The sequence below is a fragment of the Coturnix japonica genome, chromosome 17 (genome assembly GCF_054131305.1).
Source record: "Coturnix japonica strain WE chromosome 17, WE-NBRP24, whole genome shotgun sequence".
Taxonomy (NCBI): domain Eukaryota; kingdom Metazoa; phylum Chordata; class Aves; order Galliformes; family Phasianidae; genus Coturnix; species Coturnix japonica.
In genome coordinates this window covers 12,962,417-12,987,132 of record NC_140679.1, presented here as the reverse complement: position 1 = coordinate 12,987,132, position 24,716 = coordinate 12,962,417, and the positions used below count along the sequence as shown (strand labels likewise).

At 56.7% G+C, this 24,716-nt stretch overlaps 3 protein-coding genes across 14 annotated transcripts; 1 reads left to right on the top strand and 2 right to left on the bottom strand.

The window, feature by feature from the left end:
- Positions 1-1,989: 1,989 nt before the first annotated feature.
- On the bottom strand, positions 1,990-6,343 carry SFN (stratifin). Its single transcript, XM_015883209.3, has 2 exons — positions 6,255-6,343; positions 1,990-3,416 (listed from the first exon to the last, which is right to left on the bottom strand). The coding sequence occupies exons 1-2, from the start codon at positions 6,341-6,343 to the stop codon at positions 2,489-2,491; spliced, it is 1,017 nt and encodes a 338-aa protein (XP_015738695.2). The 3' UTR covers positions 1,990-2,488.
- Positions 5,284-24,608, bottom strand: ZDHHC18 (zDHHC palmitoyltransferase 18). 10 transcript variants are annotated; one of them, XM_085518372.1, is made up of 12 exons: positions 24,506-24,608; positions 18,471-18,603; positions 18,178-18,307; positions 17,240-17,372; positions 17,053-17,123; positions 14,779-14,939; positions 13,066-13,215; positions 11,747-11,884; positions 11,215-11,263; positions 10,663-10,765; positions 9,158-9,267; positions 6,635-8,503 (listed from the first exon to the last, which is right to left on the bottom strand). In XM_085518372.1, the coding sequence occupies exons 4-12, from the start codon at positions 17,252-17,254 to the stop codon at positions 8,386-8,388; spliced, it is 915 nt and encodes a 304-aa protein (XP_085374498.1). In that variant the 5' UTR covers positions 17,255-17,372; positions 18,178-18,307; positions 18,471-18,603; positions 24,506-24,608; the 3' UTR covers positions 6,635-8,385. The 10 variants fall into 10 exon arrangements, with proteins under 10 accessions (XP_085374495.1, XP_085374496.1, XP_085374498.1 ...); XM_085518374.1 differs by lacking the exon at positions 17,240-17,372; XM_085518369.1 differs by lacking the exons at positions 17,053-17,123; positions 17,240-17,372; positions 18,178-18,307; positions 18,471-18,603; positions 24,506-24,608 and adding exons at positions 5,284-6,036; positions 6,255-6,347; positions 15,527-15,790 and having other exon boundaries at positions 8,404-8,503.
- Positions 18,067-23,732, top strand: LOC107323905 (complement C2-like). 3 transcript variants are annotated; one of them, XM_015883417.3, is made up of 16 exons: positions 18,067-18,229; positions 18,406-18,591; positions 19,066-19,239; positions 19,502-19,597; positions 19,673-19,809; positions 20,085-20,223; positions 20,298-20,444; positions 20,519-20,608; positions 21,338-21,558; positions 21,933-22,044; positions 22,172-22,322; positions 22,410-22,486; positions 22,770-22,861; positions 23,000-23,135; positions 23,265-23,314; positions 23,425-23,732. In XM_015883417.3, the coding sequence occupies exons 1-16, from the start codon at positions 18,085-18,087 to the stop codon at positions 23,608-23,610; spliced, it is 2,139 nt and encodes a 712-aa protein (XP_015738903.2). In that variant the 5' UTR covers positions 18,067-18,084; the 3' UTR covers positions 23,611-23,732. The 3 variants fall into 3 exon arrangements, 2 of the variants coding, with proteins under 2 accessions (XP_015738903.2, XP_085374491.1); XR_014935278.1 differs by lacking the exon at positions 21,338-21,558; XM_085518365.1 differs by lacking the exon at positions 19,066-19,239.
- Positions 24,609-24,716: the final 108 nt, after the last annotated feature.

Genomic DNA, 24,716 nt, shown 5'->3' with positions numbered 1-24,716 from the left:
AGACACACAGACATGGAGGAAGGGCAGCACCCAACTTGGACACCCCAAAAGCTGCCCTGCTGTGGCCACCAGCCCTTGGGATGGGGCTCAGCCACTGTCATCCAGCTTGGGGACAAGGGACAAGGCTGGCTGTGTGTCCTGCTGCCCGCCTGTCCTGCTTGGGGTGTGCAAGCAGCGCCAATGGAGCAGCAGAGATCTATTCCAGTAGTCATAAAGCCATGGCCACTAGTCGCTGGGTGTGGGGCTGTGCTGGGACCTGATTCCAGTGCCCACCTTCTGTCCCCAGCCCAATGGGGCTCTGAGTTGGGGATACCCCCCGGTCATGGGCACCTGAGTCCCGTTGTTTTGCTACTGTTGGAAAACCCTAAAATCTACCTGCACAGCCCTGCTCTGTTCCTACTGTGGGCAGACAAGGATGGGGAGCCCTTGTGGGGATGGGGGGGTCCCTCCCAGCTCCAAAAAGCCTCCGGGCTGTCTGTGAGGTTGTGGAGCAGCACAGCCCCAATCACTGCAATTTGGGGCATGGTTAGAATTGCACACCACCCACCGTCCCCTCCCCGTGTCCCCAACCCCGGGGGTCAGGCCCAGCAGGTGCCTGCGGCTCATCCTGCACGTCTGCCAACCCTATGCTGCCCATAGGGCATGGGAGCAGCTCCCAGGAGGGGTGGGTGCATTCAGGGCAGGACGGAGGCCAACCATGGGAGCCCCTTATTTCCCCCTCAGAGGGAACTGATGGCACTGAGGGACCCCAACCCCATCCTCATACTCAGCCTCATGTATTTCCTCAGCTCTGGGTTGGGGGCTCCCAGTGCTGCCCTGCAGGCTCTAAGCCGGCTCTGCCACGGGATGTGGGGCTGGGAGAGCAGGTTCTGCTCCGCTCATCCTCCCACAGTCAAAGCATTCCCACGGCTCCATCCTCCCCACCGCAGGGTCGTGCCTCAGTTTCCCCATACCCAACATTGGACCGTGCCAAAGCACAGCTCAGCACTATGTCCCCAATGTCCCCAAGTGAAGACCCCGTTGAACCGGCACACCCTGAGTCACTCGGCTTCCTCCTGCCACCCCATTTCCCATCAAAGCCGGGTCCTGCCCAGCACAGCCCAGCCCTGCTGCTCTCCATCTGATGAGCTCACGGCCCAGGCTGCCAGGACTGGATTTCAGTGTAATTAACTGTTCGTGTTGAAACTCGCGCTCCCAGAGCTGCACCCTTCGCTGTGGCTGAGAGCCAGGGCCAGAAGTGCTGAGCTTTCTCCAGCGCCGGCACATCCACACCTCCATGGGGATGTCCTCACCTCGGTGGGATGCTGTCACCTCCCCTGTGACAGCTCCGTGTCAGTGCTGGAGGGGAAGAGCTGAAACATCCCCCTGTCTGCACGGAGCCCCAGTAATGGGGTTTGGGACACTGTGGGTTGTGTGGTTTGGGTGGGGACACCATGGGGATGGAGATATCATGGAGGTGGGGACATCAAGATGGGGATGGGGACATTGTAGGGATGGGGACATCATAGGGATGGGAAGACCATAAGGGTGGGAACATAATGAGGATAGGGACACTATGAGGACGGGGACACTATGGAATGGGGACACCATGGGGATGGAAACCCTACGGGGATGGAAATACTATGGGGGTGGGGACACCATAGGAACATCATGGAGATGGGGACAGTACAAGAATGGGAAAACCAAAGGGATGGAGACACCATGGGAATGGGGACATACAATTGCAGGGCTGGAGACCTGGGACATACTCTCCCTATGGAAAACCCACCTAGAAAGCCCATTCTGAGACCCATCCCTGAGGTCTGAGGCTGGCTGAGTACCCCCACACCCCATGGCGGAGCTGGGAGGGGCTGCAGGCAGCCAGACCGGTGCTTTGGAGGCCCCGAGTGCTCCCCAGCATGGCGTGGCACGCAATGGGACCGGCTGTGGGAGCTGCAGGAGCTGCCTGGGCTTGTGCACGACAGGAGAGATGAGGCGACCACAGAGGCAGACGTGCACGAGATGGTTTATTGGAGCCACACAGAGGCTTCGGCAATTCGCAATCCTCCATCCGGGTGGGGGGCACATCAACCCCCCCCCTCCCCTTTCTCCCCATCCCGTCCCATCACCTCCTCCCATTGCCCCCAAGGGACCAGCGGCACGGCTCCAGCCCCCCAAGACAGAGGGCTAGGGCCCCCCCTAAGCTACGCTGGGGTATCCCCCAAACAAAATGTTAAAGGGGTGAGGGGAGCATGACAAGAACATGGGGGGGGGAGAGAAGGGAAGGGGAGGCCCTGCCAAAGGGCAAACATATGGACCCCACTCCCAGAACTGGAGGGGGGGTGAGGGTGGGGGGGCGAAATACCTTCCCCACTCCTTAAAAAAGGAACAAAACAAAAGGAAAAGACACCGAAGGGCTTCGGGAAGGGGAAGGAGAAAGGGGGGGAGTCTGGGAGGGAGGGGAGAAGGAAGGAGGTGGGGGATGGACCCCAGCTGCATTGGGGGCCGTTCAGTTCTTGGGCTCTTCGCCAGCCTCGCCGCCGTCTTCACCCGCGCACTCGGCTGTCCATAGCGTCAGGTTGTCCCTGAGCAGCTGCATGATGAGGGTGCTGTCCTTGTAGGAGTCTTCGCTGAGCGTGTGCAGGTCCCCCATGGCCTCGTCGAAGGTGGTCTTGGCCAGCGAGATGGCCTGCTCGGGGGCGTTGGCGATCTCGTAGTGGAAGACGGAGAAGTTGAGGGCCAGCCCCAGGCGGATGGGGTTCGTGGGCTGCATCTCCTTTTTGCTGATGTCCATGGCCTCTTGGTACGCCTTCTGGGCGCTGTCGATCGTCTCCTTGCGGTCGTTGCCGGAGGCCACCTCGGCCAGGTATCGGTAATAGTCTCCCTTCATCTTCAGGTAGAACACTTTGCTCTCTGCATCTCCGGCCTTCTTGATGAGGTGCTTCTCCAGCAAGCCGAGCACCACGTTGCAGACGCCCTTCAGCTCCTCTTCCACCTTCTCCCTGTATTCATTCACCAGCTGCGCTTTGTCGTCTCCCTCCTCGGTTTTGTGCTCGATGCTGGAGATGACCCTCCACGCCGAGCGCTGGCAGCCCACCACGTTCTTATAGGCGACGGAGAGGAGGTTGCGCTCCTCGTTGGACAGCTCGTCTCCATGCTCCACCACCGCCTTCATGAAGTCCGCCATGTCCTCGTAGCGCTCAGCCTGCTCGGCCAGCTTGGCTTTCTGCACTTGGTGGTTTCTTGCCATGGCTGAGGGCGGATGAGGAGCAGGATGAGACGAGGAGTGGGGCCGGGAGCCGTCGGAGCCTCTGCTGAGCTTCACCGCCCCGATTCGCTTTTGGCTGAGCGTCGGAGCCCCGAGCAAGAGCAGGAGGAGCCAACGAGGCTGAAGGAGCGGCCTCCTCCTCCTCTGCTTCCTCCCCGCAGAGCCCGCCCTTAAAAAGCAAATTGCCGTGAGTCATCATGCCCCGAGGCACAGGGTGATGGGGAAGGGGTGAGCGGGTGGCACCCACCCTGCCCTGGATCAGGTGGGTGCCGGGAGGGAGAGGATGTGCTCAGGGAGTTCATGGTGAGCCCCCCCTGTGTCAATGGGATGTCCCACTGGATCAATGGAGAAGTCTGGATCAATGGGACATCCTATGTCAGTGGGAGACTCTGAAACAATGGGAGAGGGAAGATCAACTGGGGACCCCGGATCAATGGGAGACCCCAAATGAATGGGAGACCTGGAATCAGTGGGGACTCCAGATCAGTGGGGGAGCCTGAACCAGTGGGAGAGCTTGGATCAACGGGATACCCAGACCCACGGGAGACCTGGAATCAGTGGGCTCCCGAAATCAATGGGAAACCCCAAATACTTGGAAGACTTGGGATCAGTCAATGGGATCCCCAGATCAATGGGGGACCCTGAGTCAATGGGGGAAACCGGATCAATGGGGGACCCCAAATAAATGGGAGACCAGGAATCAATGGAGACCCCAGATCAATGGGGGACCATGGACCAATGGGGGGACCCTTCCCCATCTGCCAGGAGTGCTCAGAACAGGGAGCAGTGGGGTCGTCACGTTGGGGTGAAGCAGGAAAGCGGCAGCACCCAGTGCCCCCATCCCAACCACCCTTGGAGAAACAGCACGGGGAATAAACCTGGCTGTAAAAATGGTCTCCTCCCCAAAAATCCCATCGCTGTCATTTTTATATGATGATTAACTTGTCGGTGATTGCGAGGGCTTGAAGGGCTGGTATTTATTCCCACTGGTGGGGAAATCGAGGCGGGAGGAGCAGCACGTTACCCCAGCACTGCTGCAGGGATCGGGGCCAGGATTGGGATTGGGGCATTCCCAACTCCTCCACCCTGCCTGCTCAGGGGGAATTGCCCTGGCACTTGCAAGTACTCAACCCCAACCCCCCCCATTGAACCATCATTGGACATCCCCAATCCCAGGGAAGCTCCACACCCACAAACCCCACTGGATCCCCATTAAGGCTTCTCCACCACCCATCCCCATGTCCCCCACCCTCTCTGCTCATCCCACCGGGGCTCTTTTCTCTCCCTTTATGCTGTACTGGAAGAATTGGGATTATTATTCCTTCTTTTTTGTCAGTCTCATTTTGATTCGAGTTCTGCCCAGCAGCGCTGGCGGCCCCGATTAGGATCTGAGCTCGGCGTTGCGCTGCAGTTTCGCTCTCAGCCTGTTCCCACACGCCGGCACAGGGCAGGGTGCGGCGGGCAGCACGTGGGGATGGAGCCAAGGGCTTCACCAGCGCTGTGCCAGCACCCTCAGCCCCATCCCTGACATCCTCTCCCCATTGGGGTTGCTCAGGGCTGGCAACTCTTGGTCCCAAGCTTATGCGGTCCTGGTCCCCATCCAGCCACATGGTGGGGGCTGTTGAGTTTGGGGCTCAAAGTGGAGCCCCTGTGAGCACTGCCCGACCTCATGGATGCACAGGGGCTGTGGTTTTGAACAGAATGCACTTCTGCCCCCTACCCCATAGGAGAGACCACAAATGGGGCCGTGTATGGGGGCAGGTCCCCCCCAGGGCACAGCATGGAGCTCGTGGGTTTGGGTGCTGCCAGAAGCACCGAGCTGCTGCCAAATGTTGGTGGCAAAGAGCTGAGCAGGAGCTGCAGAAATATTCTGCTCTACTGGTTTTGCTGCAAGTTAAGGGGGGGTGAAGGAAGATCCCCAGCTCTGTGCCCTGCTGGGGGGGGGGGGGGTCAATGGCCACCCACCACCCTCAGAGCACCCACGGGTGCCCCCGAACTGTGAGGGATGTGGGATGGAGCCCAGCACCACACAGACAGACAAGAAATGGGAAAATCTTTATTTTGTTACAAAAGTAAAAGGCAGAATCCTACCAGGCTCGAAGCCCTTTGCACAGGGGGAAGGGGCCCATCCCCTCCGTCAGAGCCCCATAGCGATGGACCGGGGGGTGGGAAGCTCATGGGGAGGGTGAGCGTTGACTGTGCACCATCCTATGGGGTCGAGTGGGATGCAGTGGGCAACATGCTGCTGGCTTAATCCCAAACCCCCCCAGGTAGGGCTGGATGCTGGGAGCCCTGGCTCAGTACGTGGCTCTTCCCCATGGTGGGGGGGAGGCAGGAGGAACGCAGTATTGCACTCGGGAGGGAAGCTGTATGGCTTTTTGGCCCCTGCTGTGGGTGGGGGGCTCAGAAAGGCTTTGGCTTGCACACGGCTGCTCTCCCCCCTCTCTCACAGCAGGAAGGGGGAAGGCACAGCGCTGCGGAGCAGAGGCACGGGCGGTGCTGATGGCTGTCATCGTTGGGGGGTTCGTGGGGTCCTGGCTTCCCTGGGGTGCTCCAAGAGGGGCAGAGGGGCTGCCGACCTGCGGAGCTCCGTGCTGCCCTAAGCACACTGCACAGCCCCAGGAGAAGGGAAGGAGGAGAAAGAACTCACCTCGATGACAGACATATCGAAGGACAAATGTCACATTACACACAGGGAAACTGAGGCACGAGGGGATGGAGGTGAGGGATGGAATCACAACACATTCCCAGCTCAGGCAGCCAACATCCCTGCACCATGCAGGACAACACTGCAAACAGCACGGGGCTGGGCTGACCCTCAATTCAGCTCCATCTCACAGCACTGGGGGGTTGGAAGCAGCCTGCCGTGCTCAGCCAGGCTGCAGGAAGGCAGTGGGAGCATGCAGGTCTCAGCACAGCTGGAAGGTGATGGAGGGCTTCAAGGGCAGAGCCAGACATGCAACGGGGATGAGATGGGCTGAAGGAGGAGAAGGAAGCACTTTCTTACCAGTCAGCCCCCAGAATGCAGGGCCAGGGGCAGAGAATAGGGCACATCCCATCAAGCTGTGCAGGAAACAGCGAAGTCCTGGCAGGCATCCTCCTGGGGAAGACACCAGAGTTACGCACCGCACCACCAGCGGGCACAGGGTGTGTGAGCTGTGATGGATGGAGTGTGGGGCTCCATGCAGAACTGCACCAGCAGGGTGACACCCGGCCCTGCCCTGAGACCTGCAGGCAAACCCCCCCAGCTTCAACAGGTGCTCAATGCCCACCCCCTTATGCAGCCCCATCCTGGGGGAGGGCTTCCAGACGAGCCTTGTGACTAACGCCCCATCCAACGTCAACATCCTCTTTTGTCTTAAAGGAATAAAATAATAATCCAAGCAATTAACTCTTTAAAAATAGAATTTTATTACAACGAGTAATCAAGGAAACTGGTTTCAATAAGAACAGGAAGGAGCCTGGGCCCCGCTGACACCCTGCAAGCTGCTCTCCCAGCCCCAGGCCCTCCAGTTCAGCCCTTGCTGGCGGGGACAAACCCCTGGCACAGCTGTGGGGACACAGAGGCACAGCAGCCCCTCTGGATGCCAAGGTGGCTTTTAGGCTTAAAGGCTGAAGGACGCAGCCCATGGGTTGGCACGGAGCCACGCTGCTCCCATAGCGCTCAGCGAGGGCCATCTACTGGGATGCAGCAGAAATGGAGCAGCTGCCACACTCTCACCTGGGCCCATGGGGCCAGCTGGGCTTTTTGCAGAGGGGAAGGCAAGCTGGTGGCCATGGCAAGCTGGCAGCCCTCCCAGCACAGCCCTGACTAACTCAGCAGGACAGGCTGCCGCCCCCCAAGGCTGAAACCCCTGCCTGCAGCTCCCAAGGAACCCAACACAAAGCCCTGCAAGGCTCCTCCCTGGTGCTAACATGCACAACGCTACCTACGTCGAATATAAAAACTTTACATAGAAAAAAATATCTACAAATTGTGCAAAATTATCCAGCAGCTTTTAGTAACGCGATTCAAGTATTGCTAACAAGGCCTGTGACTCTCCTTCTAACTGCTCCTGTCAGCAACATGCAGAGCTGGGAGTGCAGCCTGGCTCACCCACATCTCCATGGGCTGGGAATGATGCACCAAGGCACACAGGGATCACTCTGAGTTCTCTGCTGGCCCAAAACCCAAAGCAATGTGAGGCTGCCAGAGATCAGAACCTGTTTGCTGTCCCCTCTATGTAACCACCTGGGGAAGGCACAGCCCTTGGGAAGTCACCACTTTCCTGCAGCCTTCCATTCTCCTACATGACAAATGCAGCCAGGCTTCCCTGGCAAGTTAAGGATCCCAAATCTCACAGCTGGAGCTTCTCACAAGGAGAGCTGCAGGATGGTGGATGTGTTTCTTCCTCCTCACTACAAGAGTCCTCCCAGCTTGTGCCCTTGCTGCAGAGCTTTGTCCTACAGCCACAGCCAGCATGCCAAGATCTCCCCAGCACTCCCCCACTGAGCAGACAGAACACAGGGCCAGCAGCAGCCTGGATGCCCAACCAGCTCCCACGGCTGCACAACCACAACTCAGCAAGGCACAGCAGCTGCTGGAAAAGAAAAGCCACTCTGGCAACGGGTCAAACTGAATACCTGGCCACTAAGACACACAACAACCCCTCTGCTTTGGCACGGAGGAACAAGAAGCATTCATGGATACAGCAAGGGCACCAGGGAGCTTCTACCTGCACCAGCCCAGCAGATAAGGCTCAGCAGCACAGCTCCAAGCAGGATCCCTCCATCAGCCCCATCCTCAGCCCCTCACCACCCCACGCAGGGTGAGAGCAAAGCTCCAGGCTCAGGGCTCTCCCCAGCCCCGTTTTGATTCCCTGCAGGAGGGATCCCTGCTTCCTGGCACCAGGCAGCCCTGGGGTCTTGCATCAGTCAGAAGTCCAGGCAGGTGACATCACAGTGAAAGGAAGAAACAAAACCAATAAATAAATAATAACAATAAAAAAAAAAATAAAGGCAACGTATGGCTCGAGCGAGTCTTTGGCAGCTCTGCATCACAAGGCTGTCCTGCCTGAGGCCAGGGAGATGGTGAGAAGGGAAGGTACTGCTGGAGATAGGCGCAGGCATGGCAGGCACTGGGCTACATCCCGGCACCGCTATGGCACGCCTCCTACCATGCTGGTGTCAGGTTTGGCTCCAAAGGAAGGGATTTCGCTCTTTGGACTGGCCGGCGTCCCCACATCTGGCTGGATGAAGCCTCTTCTGTCTATCAAACTGGAAAACAAAAGGGAAAAGATACAAGGGGAGGAAGGTTAGGATGCAGGACATGGAGACCGGACACATGGCCACCGAACCAAACAGGTTTCAGCGATGGTTTCTGCAGACCCTCTGCTGGCCTGGCCTGGAAACCAACCCTGACCATAAAACCAAAACCTTCCTGACATGCAGGTAGCTCTGTTGTTAAAACAGCTGACTGCCCATAGGAGACCTCCCACAGCTCCCTGCCCACCACACAGCCCACAGTGAAAGGTCTGGGTTGCCACAAAGCCAAGTGGGAGCTGCAAAAGGACTTTATAACAGGAATATAAACTAAAAGTGGAAAGAATCCTGGTGAAACGCTGCTCTGCAGCCTCCCAGCACGCAGCTCAGCTCCCTGAAGCCACATTTAGCACTGCTGAATGGCAGTGCTGGCATTTCAGCACCTCTGAGGTCAATGAACAGCAGTGGGTAATGCAGGGAGCAACGCAGAGCTGCAAAGCATGCAGCCTAACTCTGCCCCCGTGCACCCTCTGGTGACAGAGCAGTGAAAGCAGCTGCTTGCAGCTCTGCAGACCAATATTAACAGCTATTCTGGAGAATTTGGTGGGATGCTGCCATGCATTCTGGGTCATCTGAGTGTTGGATGCAGCGGAGGTGAAAGGCTCTCACCTGGGATGGAATGGTCCGCACAGCACCGCACAGCAGTTTGTGAGGATACTTTTATGGCTGTAAGGATTGGCAAACTCCGAGCCCCTCTTATTTGACCAGGAACCTTTGATCTGAAAGGAAAGGACACAGTACAGATTAAGGTAGGAAAGAGGTGATGGAAGGTAATGGAGCGATGGGGGGCTTGGTTCAAATCCTCGCTCAGGAGGTGGGAGGTTGAACTTAATGCAAACCTCCTCCTCTGTGTGATGAGCAGCAAGGCAGCATGAAGGCAGTGTGCTGCTCCTGCCTCTGCCTGGGCTCAGCCTTGCAATCAGAAGCTCCAGAGCAGTGCTTTAAGCTGTGCACCATCAGTGCCACCCCCTTATTCTTTGCTAGGCTGAAAGCTCTTCAGAGCCGCGCTCTGCCTAACGGTCCCTCTCATGCTCCAGAGGTTAAACAAACAACAAGGGGACTCGCAGCCCATTCTACAACAGGAGGAAACAATCTCATGTCCCCACCCTGAGCAGCTGTCACAAGGACTCTGATTATGAAACTCAGGTCACATTCAGCGTAGGCACACGCAGGTGGGCAGATGCAACACCCAGCCTTGGGCCCCCGGCTGCACTGAACCATTTACCACCCCATTTCCTCCTTCTGTTTTTACTCCCCCCCCCACCAGATGCAGCACATGACTGGGACGTGGGCAGCACAGCTGGAGGAGCCACGTGCTTTGGGCTTGGTGCTGGCAGGGCTGGGGTGTGACAGCCTGGTGCAGTCCTGCCAACTCAACTAACAAAATGGGGAAGAAATAAAGGGAGGAGGAAACAAAGAAGAAAGAAAAAAGGGATGCAAACCTGCTGGGATGCAATGCTGGAAGCTTCCAGCAAGGATTACAGGTACTTCTGGTCAGAAGGGTGAATTCTGATTCCTTCTGAGGATCAGACAAATCCTGCTTTTCCATACAATCTGCCCTTCTCAGGGCACTGGCTCAGCCCTTTGAGTCTGCACCACCCCAGCCTTTAAGGTACACCTCCTCAGAAGACATCTGTGTATTTTTTTGCTTATTAGACACGAGGAACTAATAGAGACAAAGGGACTCGCCCAGGGTCTCTCAGGAAACCTGTGGTTAGACAGGATGCTGAATTAAGATCACCCATGTCCCAAATGACACCCAAATCTCAGGGGCCTGCTTTTATAACCACTGAACTCCTCATTTTAAGTAAAGCCACATACAGAATGGTAAAAAAAAACCCCACACATGTGACCCTTCTGATGTTTCAGTGCCTTCCAGCCTGACGCCAATGCTGTCCTCCCCCCATGCTGCTGCGTGCTGTTGTTCCCCTGCTCAGCTCCCCAAATAGGGAGCAAAGCTGTTTCTTCCTCAGTGGATTATGGCAGAATGCCTCACCCAGGTCCTGCACTACAGCCAGGGGATCCTGGGGATCCTCACCTCTACTGAGAGAGCAGCAGGGCTGGCAGCCCCCTGGCAGCTTTTGGGGTGAAAGGATGAGGGTTTGGCTACTCACGTCTTCATTCGTGGTCAGGTTCGAGGCAACTAAATAAGTGTGAAAACCTGAGAGGCCCAAAATAGACCAGACTGAGAAAAAACAAATCACCAGCTCCAGCACAGTGAAACCAAAGTCAAGGAATTCTCAGGAAACAAAGTCATCCTGCAAGGAGACGCAAGCTGTTTTGGGGAGGTACTCACAGTTAAGACCACACCAACTGGGCCATGAAAGCATCCCAGCTACCTCTCCATCCCCATGCCATTCTGTGGGCATCCAAAGCACAACTTTCTCTTCCCACCTTGCAAGCTAGGAATCAAGTTTGCTACCCAACTTTAGTCCCTGGCAATGAACTAGAAGTGGGAGGAGAGATGTAACCAAACTGGTGATGACATCAGGCTGTGAGTGCCTGACACTTGTCTGCCCCAACCTGGCACCTGGGGACTGAATTAAACCATGGTAAATACATCAGGCCACCCCTACAAAGAGCCAGCTTCTCTTCTATGTTACAGAATTAACTGTTGCTGCACCAGTGCCCAATTGTCCAAGCAGTTGTTGGCATCAAAAGGATATCTTGCAGGTGTTGTCTTCAGAGTGGTGAGGAATCCATCTCTCTGAGAGCCTGCAAAGCAAATAGGACAAAGAACCACATTCCATCAGCCAGCCTCACAACTCCAGGCAACACTTCACTCCCCAGCACACAACCAGAGGGATCTGTTTGGATGCCCAAAAACACCCACAGGCTGCAACTGTGCAGAGATGTCAGCAAGTGCAAGTCCAGGAGATTTAGAGCTAAAAGAAAGGTCACCTCCCCTGCAGGGCTAAGGGAAGACGCTCTCAAAGCCCACCCATTTGAGATAGCACCAAAGGCATTTGCTCTGGAGGGGGATATCTATGTCACCAGCTCTCAAGGTTTCTCTGCAGAGAGAACAGAGGTGAGTCTGGGCTTCCCTGCAACATGAACCTCTGTTTATCTGGGATATCTGCACTGGGAAGCCTGGCTTAAACCCACACAGCAACTTCGTGCTGCCCCAGGGCCCCGAGCTGCTTGTCACCCAAAGCAAAGTGTGCTGCTGCTGCTGCTGCTGCTGCCAGCTGTACTTACGTAGAGTGAGGTGGGTGACAACGCAGGCGAAGATGAAGGCTGTCAGGAAGGAGAGGGAGAGGATGAAGGCGTAGAAGTAGCGGTAGTTGCGCTTCCCCACGCAGTTGCCCACCCAGGGGCAGTGATGATCAAACCTCTCTGAAACACAGGAACACAGTGAGGGCTGCTGCTGCCCTCCACTCGCTGCTGAGCCTCTGACAACCAGCTGAGAACCCACTGCGCCAAGATCAGCAGCTCTCAGCACAGCATCGTTGCTGAGAAGCTCGAAGCAAGCCCTGCAGCCTGTTCATACACCCCTTATTAAAAATCACTGAAGGTCAAAACTTTCCTATCACCAAGCACTGCAGGCTTGCAAGCCTTGTGACCACTAACATCTCCCATTACTAAAACTGAAAGAGAGTAGGGAAAGCGTGGCAGTTTCTCCAGTACCCAGCAGCACTGGGTGTGTACACACAGCACTGCTGCTCTCCCTGTGTGTCTGTTCCCTTTGCAGAAAATAACATACAAAGTTATGAAAATAGGGCTCCACAATCCAAGAAACTGCCTGGGAACGCAGGGCAGGTGCAGTATGTGTGGAAACACTCCCATCTGCTAATGAAAGGGCTGGATTGCAGACTGAAGCACTGCTGGGGGACACCAACACAAACAAAACTCTGACACTAAGTCAATGCATGCTGCTCTCCCAGACTGCTCCTCTCTAAATGTTGTCCTGCCTGTGGCTGCTTTCCAGGCAGCAGATCCAGCACAAGGAGGAGCCCTGGCCACCCACATCTATCTCCAGACACGACGCACATGGGAGCTTCCAAACACAACCAGAGCCTTGGGGTTCTGCTGCTCCATCTGCCCCAGTGAAGTGCAACGTGCAGCTCCAGGGCCCCATTGGGGACTACCAGGAGCCTCACTCAAGGATCGAAGCCTCTGCTCATGCTGCTGAGCCCTGCTCCACTCCTCTGCCCACTCACACTGCTCCTTGCATGGAGCCCTCGGGAGCTTTTCTTGTCTTCCTGCCCCACCACAGCCTGAGGGCACTGGCTGAGTGCACAGGTGAGCTACACCACAACCTGCAGCAGTTTCTGTACCACCCAAAGGGCAGAGCCTGCTGCAAACCTTGTGCTTGGTGGGGCCTTAAGCACATATCATGGAACGCTGCCCTCCAAAGGAAGGAGACACAGAGCACTGGACGTGCTGTGCCCTCATCCCAAGCCATTTATGTTTAAATGGGAAGAGGACAGACCTCTTTTTATCTCCCTGTATAACCCCACGTGAAAAGCAGCCACCCCTACAGCCATGGGATGTGCACTGCTGCTATCAGCACTCACCGACGCAGTTGTCGCAGACGCTGCAGTGAGAGGTGCGTGGGGGACGGAACATTTTGCAGGTGTAGCAATACTTGAGCTTCACCACGTACTTGTTGATGACCACTTCCATCGTGCGGGCTGGCAGGCGATACGTGGAGGTCCCCATGGCATCTGCAAGGGAGAGGAGGGACAGTCAGAGCAGTGCAGGGGACACATGACCACCCCAGGACCCAACCGAGGCCCCGTGGTCCCCAATCCACTGCCAGGCACAACCCCATTGGCACATCCCCATCACAGAGCAGCACAGCACATCTCAGGTGCTCCAGGCAGACTCCATTGACCCGTGCTCATCAGTAGCACAAGAGGGTTCCTCATCCTCGTGGATGAAACTGAGGATATGGAGATTTGCTGTGTGTTTCACCTGTGTGTTCTGCACTTGGAGCTGACAGCTGGAAACTCATCATCAGCTCAGCAAAACTGAGAGCTGGAAAACCTCTGTGCCATGTCTGCAATGTTGGGTTATTCGTTTGTCTTGCCCACTCTTGGAACAGCACCTTTCTCACTCTGGGGAAGGCTTTGAAAATGGAGATGAAACAGAGCAAGGTAAGAGGAAAATAAATGGATTATATTACCAGCAACAGCTGGTGCAGCAGGCAGCATCTGCAGCCAGATTACTGCTGTCAGCACTTATAAATAGAAACACAGATAACTGCTCTGGGAAGATTTTCAAGCCAGTTTTTTAGTCAAGTGCAGAATTATCGCCTTGCAACTGCCTTCAGATGGGAAATGCTCCACATCAGCTTTGCTAAAGCATTTCTTACTGGTGGTCACACAGACCGTGGGTGCACACACCTTCCTGGGCACTGCAGCACAGCAGGCAATGGCAATGATGCAGATCAAAGCACAGAGCTGGGGGCTGAGCCCATCACATTGCCTCGTCCTCCTTATGGGGCTCAGGCTGCTCAGCCCAGCCCTCGCTATCAGCAGGATGCTTAAGCAGAGATTTATTGTGGTTTACCACAGGCAGCTCTGAAACCCACTAAAGCCTCCAGAAGGGATGGTCCCACTTGGAGTGAGTGCACAGATTAAGGGCTCAGATCCTTCTCACGTTGGCATTCCAAAGCATCCCAGTACTGGACATCCCCCAGCTGCACTTCTGCTTCCAGGTTACAAATCCACAGTGCCTTTATTTTACCCCAAGTATGGATTCCATGCCCCAGGTCCATCCTGCTCTCTCATCTCCCGCTGCACAGCCCCTCCACCTTCCCAGTGCTGACCAGAGCAAGGAGTAGCAGCTCAGTGCCCATCACAGTGAGAGATGGGGCTGTGCAGAAGCACTACAGCCACGTCACAGAAAGGCAGCGGGGAGGAACTCAGTTAGGGCAGAACTGACTCTTCCAAGAGAGGGAAAAGAAACCGAGGTCTGTAGGATCAGCTGGAAACCAGATCCTCAGAAATCCCAGCCCCAAATCTGAACCACGATGAACGCTCTGCCTGTCTGCCTCCGTGAGTGCAGCACTGTGACTCTGAATGGGGACTTTGTGCACCCCCAGCTGCAGCACAGCTGCTGACAGCACCGCGTTCAGGATGCTGATGCCATGAGCTCCCCTTCATCTCAGCTCTGTGCTACAGGCACATGGCTCTGCCTGGGAAAGCAATGGGATAAAGCAGAAAGGGAAGCTCTAAGCAGACAGCGTGCAGAAGCAGCCGCAGCAGAGGGCCCAGCTGTCTCACCAATGCGCTTCTCCAGGTCTGCAGCCTCACTGGGGGTGGCTCTGGGCAGGATCCCGGGGTCCCTGCAGCTGGTCTGGAGGAGGCAGCTGATGACGAAGAAGAAGAGGACGGCTGCAATGATGGGGATGGCCAGGGTCAGGTGACGGGCAAGGAAGGGGCAGCTGTGAAATGACAAGAGACATATACGTGCACTGTTACCAACCATCCCTTCAGAACCAGCTATCTTTTATGACACAGCACGCTATTAATTACACCTGGGGGGGTGGGCTGAAGTGGGGACCTCTAACACAGCAGATCACGTCCTGCAGCACAGATCCCGTCGTGTGGGGCAGACAGCCCCGTGTTTAACAACCTCTGCCTTCCTCAATCACAGCATCACTGAGCTGCAGGGTATCCCCAATGGGAAGGGACCCTCGGGGGTCGCCGAGCCCGACCCCCACTCAGCTCATGTTAAGCAGGGATCGAACACAACACGAGTTTTGCCCAAAGCACAGAGGGAGAGCAGCGCTCGGTCCCGTCCGCACGGCGCTTCGGGAGGGCTCTGCCCCGAGCTCGGCTGTCGGGCACCTCGCAGCCCCCGAACAACCAGCACGGAGAGCTCTCCGAGCTCAGTGCCTCCTTCTCTTCCTCCTCCTCCTCCTCTTCCTCCCCCATCCTCCTTTTCCTCCTCCGGGTCCCGGCAGCTCACGCGCAATACGGGCACGATGTCGCGCACCGCGAGGAGGCAGCGGGGGCAGCTCGGACTCACTCGAAGGCGAAGAAGAGTCCGCTGGTGGCCAGGATGAGGCCGAGCGTGAGGGCGAACACTCCGCTGTGCCCCGCCAGCATCAGCCGCCCGCCGCAGTAGAAGCGGTTTCGGCCCGGGAACGCCTCCCATTTCCGTCGGGGCCGCTGGTTCTCGGCTGGTCGCTGCGGGGCGGCGGGCGGAGATGAAGCGGCGGGTCCCGGAGCGGCGGCACCGGGCGGGATCTGCCGGTACTCGCAGTCCTTCATGGCGCCGCCCGGAGCCCGCAGCGCCCGGCACGGCCCCGCCCCGCCTTGCAGAGCCCCCTACCGGCCCCTACCGGACAGAGAGAGCGGCGGTGCGGGGCGGCACGGGGGGGATCTGGAGGGGGTCGCGTTGTGACCTCATGGAGCTGCAAAGAGGAGCCTTAATGGGGGAGCAACAGCTCTGAGCAAGGCCGGAGACAAGGAGAGAGCAGCTCAGTCCGGGGGGGGACTGAAATGGAGGGTTTGGGTTTCCACCCTCCAACGAGATGGGAATGTTTCTTTATCACCTTCTGCATAACACTGGGAGGGAGGCACATCTCCGGCTGCTTTTCCACCTCGTCCCTTGCAGTGCCAATGGGAAGGTGGGAGGAGGAGAGAGAAGTCGGGAAGATACAACCCCAGGAAAGCAAGATGTTGGGGGATAACCCCATGGGAATCATCCTGATGCTGCTTGGGAAGAGGAACACACTGTGCTGACCAGCTCCATGTTACAATGAGTCTGTGAGCACCCATAAAGCACAGGAGACTCTTAAAGGAAGGGTCCTTGGAAGGTGAAGGTGTAATTCACATCTCTTCAGCTACTCCTATCATCTGCACTCAATCACTGCTTAAAGGAAATCATTTATTACAACACACATCATGTAGCAGCGTGTAGCAGGGGGAAGAAAAGGAGCTGAAGTGCCTTTTTAACTTAATAAACAAAGAAGTAGCTCTCCAGGTTCACATTTCATTCCTCAGATGTTCATTTAAGTGCAGGTAACACAACCGATTCAACTGCATGTTTGAAAGATGGAAGGAAACGTGTGTTTCAACAGCTTGTTGTATCTGTGCTGTTTTATTCTTCTCTCTCATATTCTCCCATTTTATGTTGCTGTGACTCTTTCAGCGTCATCCCACCCTCACCTTAATGCAGGTAGCACCAGTTAACGAGCTGAGCCTTAAGTCATTACAAACTTGGCTGGTGTTTCTGCTTAAGGTTTATCAATCCCAAAGAACATACATGGAGACAAGTTAATATCCATCAGTTTAATAGAGGCACTCACCTCAGCAGGGGGAGCTGGCCAGCAGAATGCCCACAGCAGCCCCCAGTGCTGTATTTATGGCAAGAAAGCATCATTCACAGAAGGCAGAGAGACCTGGTTACAGCTGCAGGTTGCTCACAAACCAGTTTCTTCTGCAGTCTATGTGTGTTCCCAAGCTGCCACGAGCCCTTTCTCATGGGCCAGACCCTTGTTTGGGCCTTGAGCTGTGTTTATCCACGTGGGATCTGAAATGCAAACTTACCAAGGCAAACACACACGATACAAAGGTCCTGCAGACTTTCCCCCTTTCATTTTCACATCTTGCAACAGATCCTGAAAGAGAGCGAAAAATTAAACAGGTGTTGAAGTAAAATGTTCTATAGGAAGGTGTATGTGTTGGCACTGGGAATGTCCCTGTTTTTATTATCTTTAAGCTGCCATGAGCTTACCCATGAATGATGCATTCATTTTAATAATGATAAGAGCTCTTGATCTCTATAGGGCTGGACATTGGGTACCAATATGAACAAGGAAGGATAAATCTTGATGGAAAAGTGGAAAGTATCATGAATTGCCCAGCACCTGGAACCAACATGAGGCATGGAACTGTTGGTTAGGAAAAGAAAATGAAGCGGCAGCACATGCAGCCTTTCTCCAAACCTATCTCCATGCTTATCCTCACTGATCCCCATGCTTACCCTCACCTATCTCCGTGCTTATCCCCACCTATCTCCATGCTTACCCTCACCTATCTCCATGCTTATCCTCACCTATCTCCATGCTTATCCCCATCTACCTCCGTGCTTATCCCCATCTACCTCCGTGCTTATCCTCGTCTATCTCCCTGCTTATCCCTGTCTATCTCCATGCTTATCCTCGTCTATCCCCATATTTATCCTCACCTACCTCCGTGTCTATCCTCACCTATCTCCATGCTTATACTCACCTATCTCCATGCTTATCCCCATCTATCTCCATGTTTGATAGTTGCAGGCTGTTGGCTGGGACACACCGTGTAGCACGATCCGCTCTCAAGGCAGTTTTGCTCTATGGGGCCAGTGTTGTAACCGGGGACACTTAAAGGCGATGTGGTCAATGGGACCGGGGGTGGTGGGAGGGAGTTAATGGATGGACAGTGGGGGGGGATGGAGGGAACTGGGAACAGCGAAGTGATAAGGCAGAGCTGGGAGGTCACGTGACAGGCGGCGATAAGGCCTTAATGGGCGGCCCTTCCCTTTGCCCCTCCCCCCCCCGTTATCCCCGCTGTTCCCCCCCCCAGCCCCCATTCCCGGCCATGGCTCCGCTGCTGCTGCTGCTCCTCTCGGTGCTCCCGGTGCCTCTCCCCGCCTCCCCCCGCTGCTCCCCGCGGTGCCCGCCCGGTTCTTACCCGCACCCAACAGGCCGCACCCGGCAGCGCTGCGAGCCCGTCCGGTGCCGAGGTGCGAAATAGGTTGCGGGCGTCCCACTTCCGGGTTTAACCGGGTAATTTCCGGGCTAGGCAGGAAGTAGGTGCGCTTCTAATAGGGATCGGGTAGGAAACAGCAATGATGGAAATGGGGTCCGGGGGGAAACAAACCCCGGGGTGGGTTCATGGCCGCCCCTCATTCCCCCCCAGCTCTCCGCTGCCCCGCACCGCTCTCGTTCCCTCACGGCACCGTGGAGCCGCGTCTCCCCTCATACCCCAACGGCAGCGTCCTCCGCTTCGAGTGCGACGACGGCTTCGTGCTACGAGGGGCCGCGGAGCTGCAGTGCAGAGCAGGGGGTGTATGGAGCGGATCCCCCCCTGTGTGCGACGATGGCGGTGAGTGAAGACCTAAAACCCATCGGAAAGGCCCGAAATCACTCTAAAAGGCCCCCAAAACTCCGGGAAATGCCTTAAAATTATTTGGTGGGGGGGGGACAGAGTATCGGTGGGAGACTAAAATCCCTCTTAGAGACCCCAGAAATCTTCCTTGTGGTCCCCATAGCCCTTAGAGCCTTCAGAATCCCGCTTATATACCCAAAGGATGATGGGGTTGGAGGGTCCTTATGGGGCTGAGGGGGTAAGGAATATGGTTTGGGGGGAGGGGGGGGTGTCTATGGGGTATCGATGGAAAGGGGCTGAGGGGAAAGGATAAATAGCTGAGGGGGGTTGGGGCTATGGGGTGGGTCAAGAGTCCCTATGGGCTTTAGGGGGTGGAAGACAGGAGTTAGATGGGGGGATCCCTATGACGTGTGTGGGTCCCTTGAGGAGGGGGGTCAAGGGCTCCATATTTCCTACTGATTCTCCCCCTAGAAGGTGACTGTCCCCCCCCTGTGACACCAGCGGGGGGGGTGACAACAGGAGGGGGACGGCACCATGGGGCCGAGGTGGGGGTGCGCTGTGGGGCAGGACTGCAGCTACTGGGACCTCCCCGACGACACTGCATGGAGACTGGGAGGTGGTCTGGGCCTGAGCCCACCTGCCGCCGTGAGTGACACTGTGTCCCCATGTCCACATATTGTCTCCATATCCCCAAATACCCCCATATTCCCCCAAATCCCCATGTCCCTATGTGCTGTATCCCCATGTGCCATAACCCCGCATACCTAAATATCCTCATATTGTTCCCTTTTTCCTGTGTTCTCAGGTCCACATGTGTCCCCGTGTTCCTAAAGTCCCCAAATGTCTGCATGTCCCCCAGTGTCCCCATATCTCCACATCCCCCTGATGTCCCCAAGTGTCCCCACAGACCCCTACTCCTACGACCTCCCTGAGGACATCAGCAGTGGCCTCGGCTCTTCCTTCACCTCCATCCTGGAGCTGGCGGGTGCCCGTGCTGACAGTGGTGAGCTGGGGGACACTGTGATGACATCATGGTGACATCATCACAATGACATCATGGTGACACCTGTGGTGACAGACACGTCCCTGGGGCGCCGCATCATACTGAGCCGCAATGGGTCCCTCCATGTCTACGTGCTTCTGGATGCATCTGGCAGTGTCCAACAGGACAACTTTGAGCTCTTCAGACAGAGCGCGGTGACCATCGTGGATAGGGTGCGAGGGGACAACAGGGTGGGACCATGGGGAGACCACAGGGAGATGGAATGGGACCATGGGGGGATGGGGAGGGGAGATGGGTGGGATCATGAGATGAAGAGATGGGACCATTGGGAGAACATGGAGAGATGAGGAGAGGGGGTTAGACCACAGGGTGAGGTTGAGACCATGAAACTACGATGAGATGAGCTGGGACCGAGGAGGTAGGTCCCAGATATTGGGGGTCGAGAATGGGTTCCCTGAGCTGTCCCCATCTCCCTGTTGCCCCACAGCTCAGCAGCTTCGAGGTGCCCCTCAGGTTTGCCATCGTCTCCTTCGCCACCCACACGCATGTCATCGTATCCACCACTGAAGATGACTCTTATGATGCTGACGAAGTCATTGCGCGCTTGGAGGCCATGAAGTTTGGTTGTACGTCCCCAAAGTGGGCAACCCCAAAGCTGGGAATGCATTGAGGACACAATAACATGATTTTGTCCCTTTAGTGCATGGGAACGCAACGGGGACCAACATGTATGAGGCGCTGTTGGAGGTCTACCACATGATCCTCTTCCAAAAGGAGCGGTCAATGCGTGACGGCCAACCTAATGTGTGGAAGGACACACGGCATGTCGTCATCCTGCTGACAGATGGTGGGGAAAATGTGGGGACAGTGCTTGGGTGGATGCTGTGGGGCTGGGCTGAGCTCCATCACGCTGCTCCATAGGGAGGTTCAACGTTGGCAGACATCCCCGGGACGCAGTGGCCAAGATTGAGGACGTGCTGGAGATCAAAGAGGACCGCGAGGAGTTCTTGGGTGAGTGTGTGGGGACAGCAGCAGGGAAATGGGGACGCTGAGGTTGGCTTTGGGGATCTCTGAAGTGAATCTGAGGATCTCAGTCGGGGGTTTGAGAACATCTGAGGTAGCACTGGGCACCTTCAAGGTGGTTTGGGGGACCTCAGAGGTGGACTGGGGAGATCATTGGGGCCGTGTGGACACCAATGGGAACAGAGGGGGTGTGGGGACATCGAGATAGGCTTCTGGAACCTTGGGAGTGGCTTTGGAGCTCAGGAATAGGGTTAAAGTGTCCTCAGTGGTTCTGGGGACCTGAGTTGGGTTTTGGGCATCTGGAGGCCACCCTGTCTCCACATCCCTGCCCCCAGCATCCCTTTGCCCTGGCCTCTATTTGCTGTTGCTCCAGCAGTGGGGTCAATACCCTGGATTTCCTCCTATCCCCAGGGCCAGTGCCCCATTCAGTGTCTCTCACCCTGTCCCCATGATCAGACCCCATGGCAGATGGCCCAAACCCCATTCTAGGGACCCTTAACCCAATTTGGTGCCCTGACCTCTGTTCTGTGCACCCCAAGCCCTGTTTTAGGTGCTCGCAACCCTATTTTTGGTGCTCCAGTGTCCATGTGAGACATCCAGACCCCACTTCTGATAACTTCAGCCACCTTCAGTGCCCATAATCCCAACTCAGGTCCTCCAAACCCCGCTCCAGGTGCCCCCCACCCCCTTTCTCACCCTCTGACCCCTCACCCCCAGACATCTATGCTTTTGGGGTGGGGACCCTGGAGGTGGACATGGCTGAGCTGGAGGCAGTGGCCTCACACCGCCGGGATGAGCGCCATGCCTTCAAGCTGGCAGATGCGTCGGCACTACGCCAGGCACTGGAGGGAGCGTTGGCTGCCACTGGCATTGGGGACCTCTGTGGTGTCATCATCCCTGCTGGCAACACCCGGCCACCGTGGCATGTTGTTCTGAGGGTGGGCACTGAGGAGGATCTGTTGGGGTTGGAGATGATCCACTGGGGGTGATTGAGGATGGAGGGGAACACTTTTGGTACCATCTTGGATGGGGGATCGCTTTGGGGAGTGCTGGGTGTCAAAGGAATATTTACTGGGGATTCACTGGGGATGGAAAGGGGAACCATTGGGGATTGAGGAATCCATTGAAGATGGGGGGGAATCTATTGGGGAGGGTCCATTATGGATCACTGGGGATCCCTTAGGGACTGGGGGGAAGTCACGGAGGATCATTGGGGTTGGAGGAGTCCATTGGGGATGGGAGGGCCCAGTGGGGACAAGGGATTCCAATGCAGACCCTGTGTTCTTGCACCTCCCCCCTGGTTCTCCCCCAGACTGGAGTGCAGCAGCGTTGTGCAGGGACCCTTCTGGGGGGCCGCTGGGTGCTGACGGCTGCACACTGCTTCCTGGGGGGCGAGAGCCCCCAAGACTGGAACGCCGAGCTGGGTAAGGCCCCAACATTGGGGACTCCCTCATCCTGATCCCACCACCCCCACCCCACTGGGACCCCAAAATCCAGGACCTCTCCACTCCATTGGGACTCCTCCAATTCCCATTTCTGGGGGGTCTGCAGCAGGGGGTCAAGAGGTTTCCATCCGGGGGTGGAAACTCCATGAGGACTTTGACGTCCGGGGAAAGGCAGCAAAGGGAGTGCCTGAATTCTATGACTATGATGTGGCCCTGGTGGAGCTGGAGAAGGAGGTGGGAGACACAGGGGCCCCCAGGTGAGTGGGACAGTGGGATGTGGGGGGTGGGATGGTGTTGACAGGGTCCTGATCCCCCTAAGAAATCTAATTCCCTCCCCAAAAAAGGCGCGTCTGCATACCCTGCACTGAGGATGCAAACAGAGCTTTGAGAATGGCACCAGGGACCACATGCCAGAAGCAAGGTGGGGGCACCCCATCATCCCTACATTCTCACCTCCATGTGTCCCTATACCTCCGTTCTCACATTGTCCAAGTGTCACAATGTCTCATATCCCTGTGTCTGTATTCCCCCCCCCCAATATTGTCACCATATCTCCCCATTCCTACATCCCTATTTCCCCATCTCCATATTGCCCCCAAAAGCCCCCAAATGTCATAAAGTCCCATATCCCTGTTTCACCATTTCCATGTCCCCAGAACCCCATGCATCCCCTTATTATCTTCATGTCCCCAAATGTCCTACAGAGATGGAGCTGATGGGCCACACTCGTGTCCCCGCCGAGTTTGTGTCGCTGGAGGGCAGGAGGTTGAGCGTCAGGATCAAGGAGCAGGAAGAGGTGTGGGGCTGCCCCAAGGCGCAGCTCTACCCCATAGTGGGACCCACAGCCCCACACACCCGCCACAACAGGGAAGAGTCCCAGCAGGGCTCTGTCCCACAGCAGGACCCTGCCCCATAGCGTGGCTCTGCCCCACAGCGTGCCTCCTGCCTGGGGGGTGCAGTGCAGCCTGGGATGCCCCACGCCAACGCCTCTGTGAAGGATGTGGTGACAGAACGGTTCCTGTGCAGTGGGCAGGAGAGTGGTGGTGAGCGTGAGGACGCGGCCTGCAAAGGTGTGTGCCCCAAATATCCCCATCCCCACATTCCCATACCCCCATATTGTCCCCACATTCACTCGTCTTTACATCCAAGTTCCCATGTCACTGTACTATCCCCATATCCCCATACCCCAATGTCCCCAGGTGAATCTGGGGGTTCTCTCTTTGTGGAGCGCCGTCACCGTTTCCTCCAGGCGAGTGCTATATGGGGGGGGTCCCTAACTTCCCCTACCCTAACCCCCCCCCCCCCCCCCCACACACACACACACCTATTTAGGGGTCCCCAAACTCCCTCTTTCTGCAGGTTGGGGTCCTGAGCTGGGGCACCTTCAATCCATGCCACAGGGGGGGCCGCAATGCCGAGGGGGAGCTGCTCCGTGCCCCAGCCCCCCCCGGCCACCACCCCCGGGATTTTGCCATCAGCCTATTCCGCATTCAGCCCTGGTTACGGCGGCACCTGGGGGGGGTCCTGCGCTTCACCCCCCTTTGACTCCCCATCACGGTGGGGACTCCCCCCAAGGGTACTCCTCATTGGACTCCTATAGGAGCTCAATGGGACCCCCACACCCTGATCTGTACTCCCCTAATAAAGTGCCCCACCAACACTGTGAACTTCCATGAGTGGTGAGATTGAATACTGGGGACATATAGGGTGGTGGGGACTTTTGGTGGAGCTCATTAAGGAAGGGAGGGGGAGAACTGGGGGGGTAGACTGTGTTCAACCACTCCCATTTCCCATAATTTGCCCAGAGGGGACAATACACACAATCTTTACCCTCCCCCGGCTCCAAACCCTGACCCACAGATCTGGGACCCACGGAAGGAGCTGGATCCGGCCCCATGGCCATATAACACCGCTCACTCTCCTACCGCTGCCCCCTCCCTCCCCAACCCCGGCCTGTGGGCGACCTCAACACCGGCCTACACCGCATCTCTGCCCCTAGGAGTGCCCGACAGCGCTCCACATCGGCTGCCTCAGCTCTGTGCCCCACAGCTCCGTCCTGGGCCCCTCCCGGAGAGTCACAGGGAGCTGATTGCCGTATATTGCCGAGCTGAATACGGCCTCAAACACACGGAAACCCCCATAGCCACCCAATATGGGGACGCCCCCATAGCCACCCAATATGGGGACGCCCCCATAGCCACCCAATATGGGGACGCCCCCATAGCCACCCAATATGGGGACGCCCCCATAGCCACCCAATATGGGGACGCCCCCCCTGCGGCCTTCACACACCGTCACCCAAACAGGCCTCAACCCCCCCCCCCCCCTGCGACCTTCACACCCGAACAGGCCCCAGAGCCCCGCCCACCCCCGGTGGCCTTCACACCCGCCCGGATCCCGGCAGGACCATCCTCCACGTTTAATTTCCATACACAAATACCTCCCGGATCGCGGCCGTTCCGCCGTTAGCGCTGCGGGGCTCCGACCTGAAGCCCCGTCAGATCCGCACTGACCCCACACCACAGCGAGACACTTCCGGATGTACCCGGAAGGGCTTGTCCCTCACCCCCGTCCGCTATTTCCGGTCACGTGCGGCGTCACGTGCCGCCGTCCCGGGCCGCTGAGGTCGGCGGCGCCGTCACGTGATCCGT

Excerpts from the sequence above, each read along its gene's own strand:
- SFN (XM_015883209.3), bottom strand. The coding sequence starts at position 6,343 with ATGCCTGCCAGGACTTCGCTGTTTCCTGCACAGCTTGATGGGATGTGC. Across the intron at positions 3,417-6,254 it reads TGCATTCTGGGGGCTGACTG|GGCGGGCTCTGCGGGGAGGA; the intron begins GTAAGAAAGTGC and ends TTGCTTTTTAAG.
- ZDHHC18 (XM_085518367.1), bottom strand. The coding sequence starts at position 15,771 with ATGAAGGACTGCGAGTACCGGCAGATCCCGCCCGGTGCCGCCGCTCCG. Across the intron at positions 13,619-14,778 it reads AGACCTGGAGAAGCGCATTG|CCTTCCCCAGAGTGAGAAAG; the intron begins GTGAGACAGCTG and ends CCATTTTCAAAG. Across the intron at positions 11,885-13,065 it reads CGTCTGCGACAACTGCGTCG|AGAGGTTTGATCATCACTGC; the intron begins GTGAGTGCTGAT and ends CCTGTGTTTCAG.
- LOC107323905 (XM_015883417.3), top strand. The coding sequence starts at position 18,085 with ATGGCTCCGCTGCTGCTGCTGCTCCTCTCGGTGCTCCCGGTGCCTCTC. Across the intron at positions 22,487-22,769 it reads GACCACATGCCAGAAGCAAG|AGATGGAGCTGATGGGCCAC; the intron begins GTGGGGGCACCC and ends AATGTCCTACAG. Across the intron at positions 23,136-23,264 it reads TGAGGACGCGGCCTGCAAAG|GTGAATCTGGGGGTTCTCTC; the intron begins GTGTGTGCCCCA and ends CAATGTCCCCAG.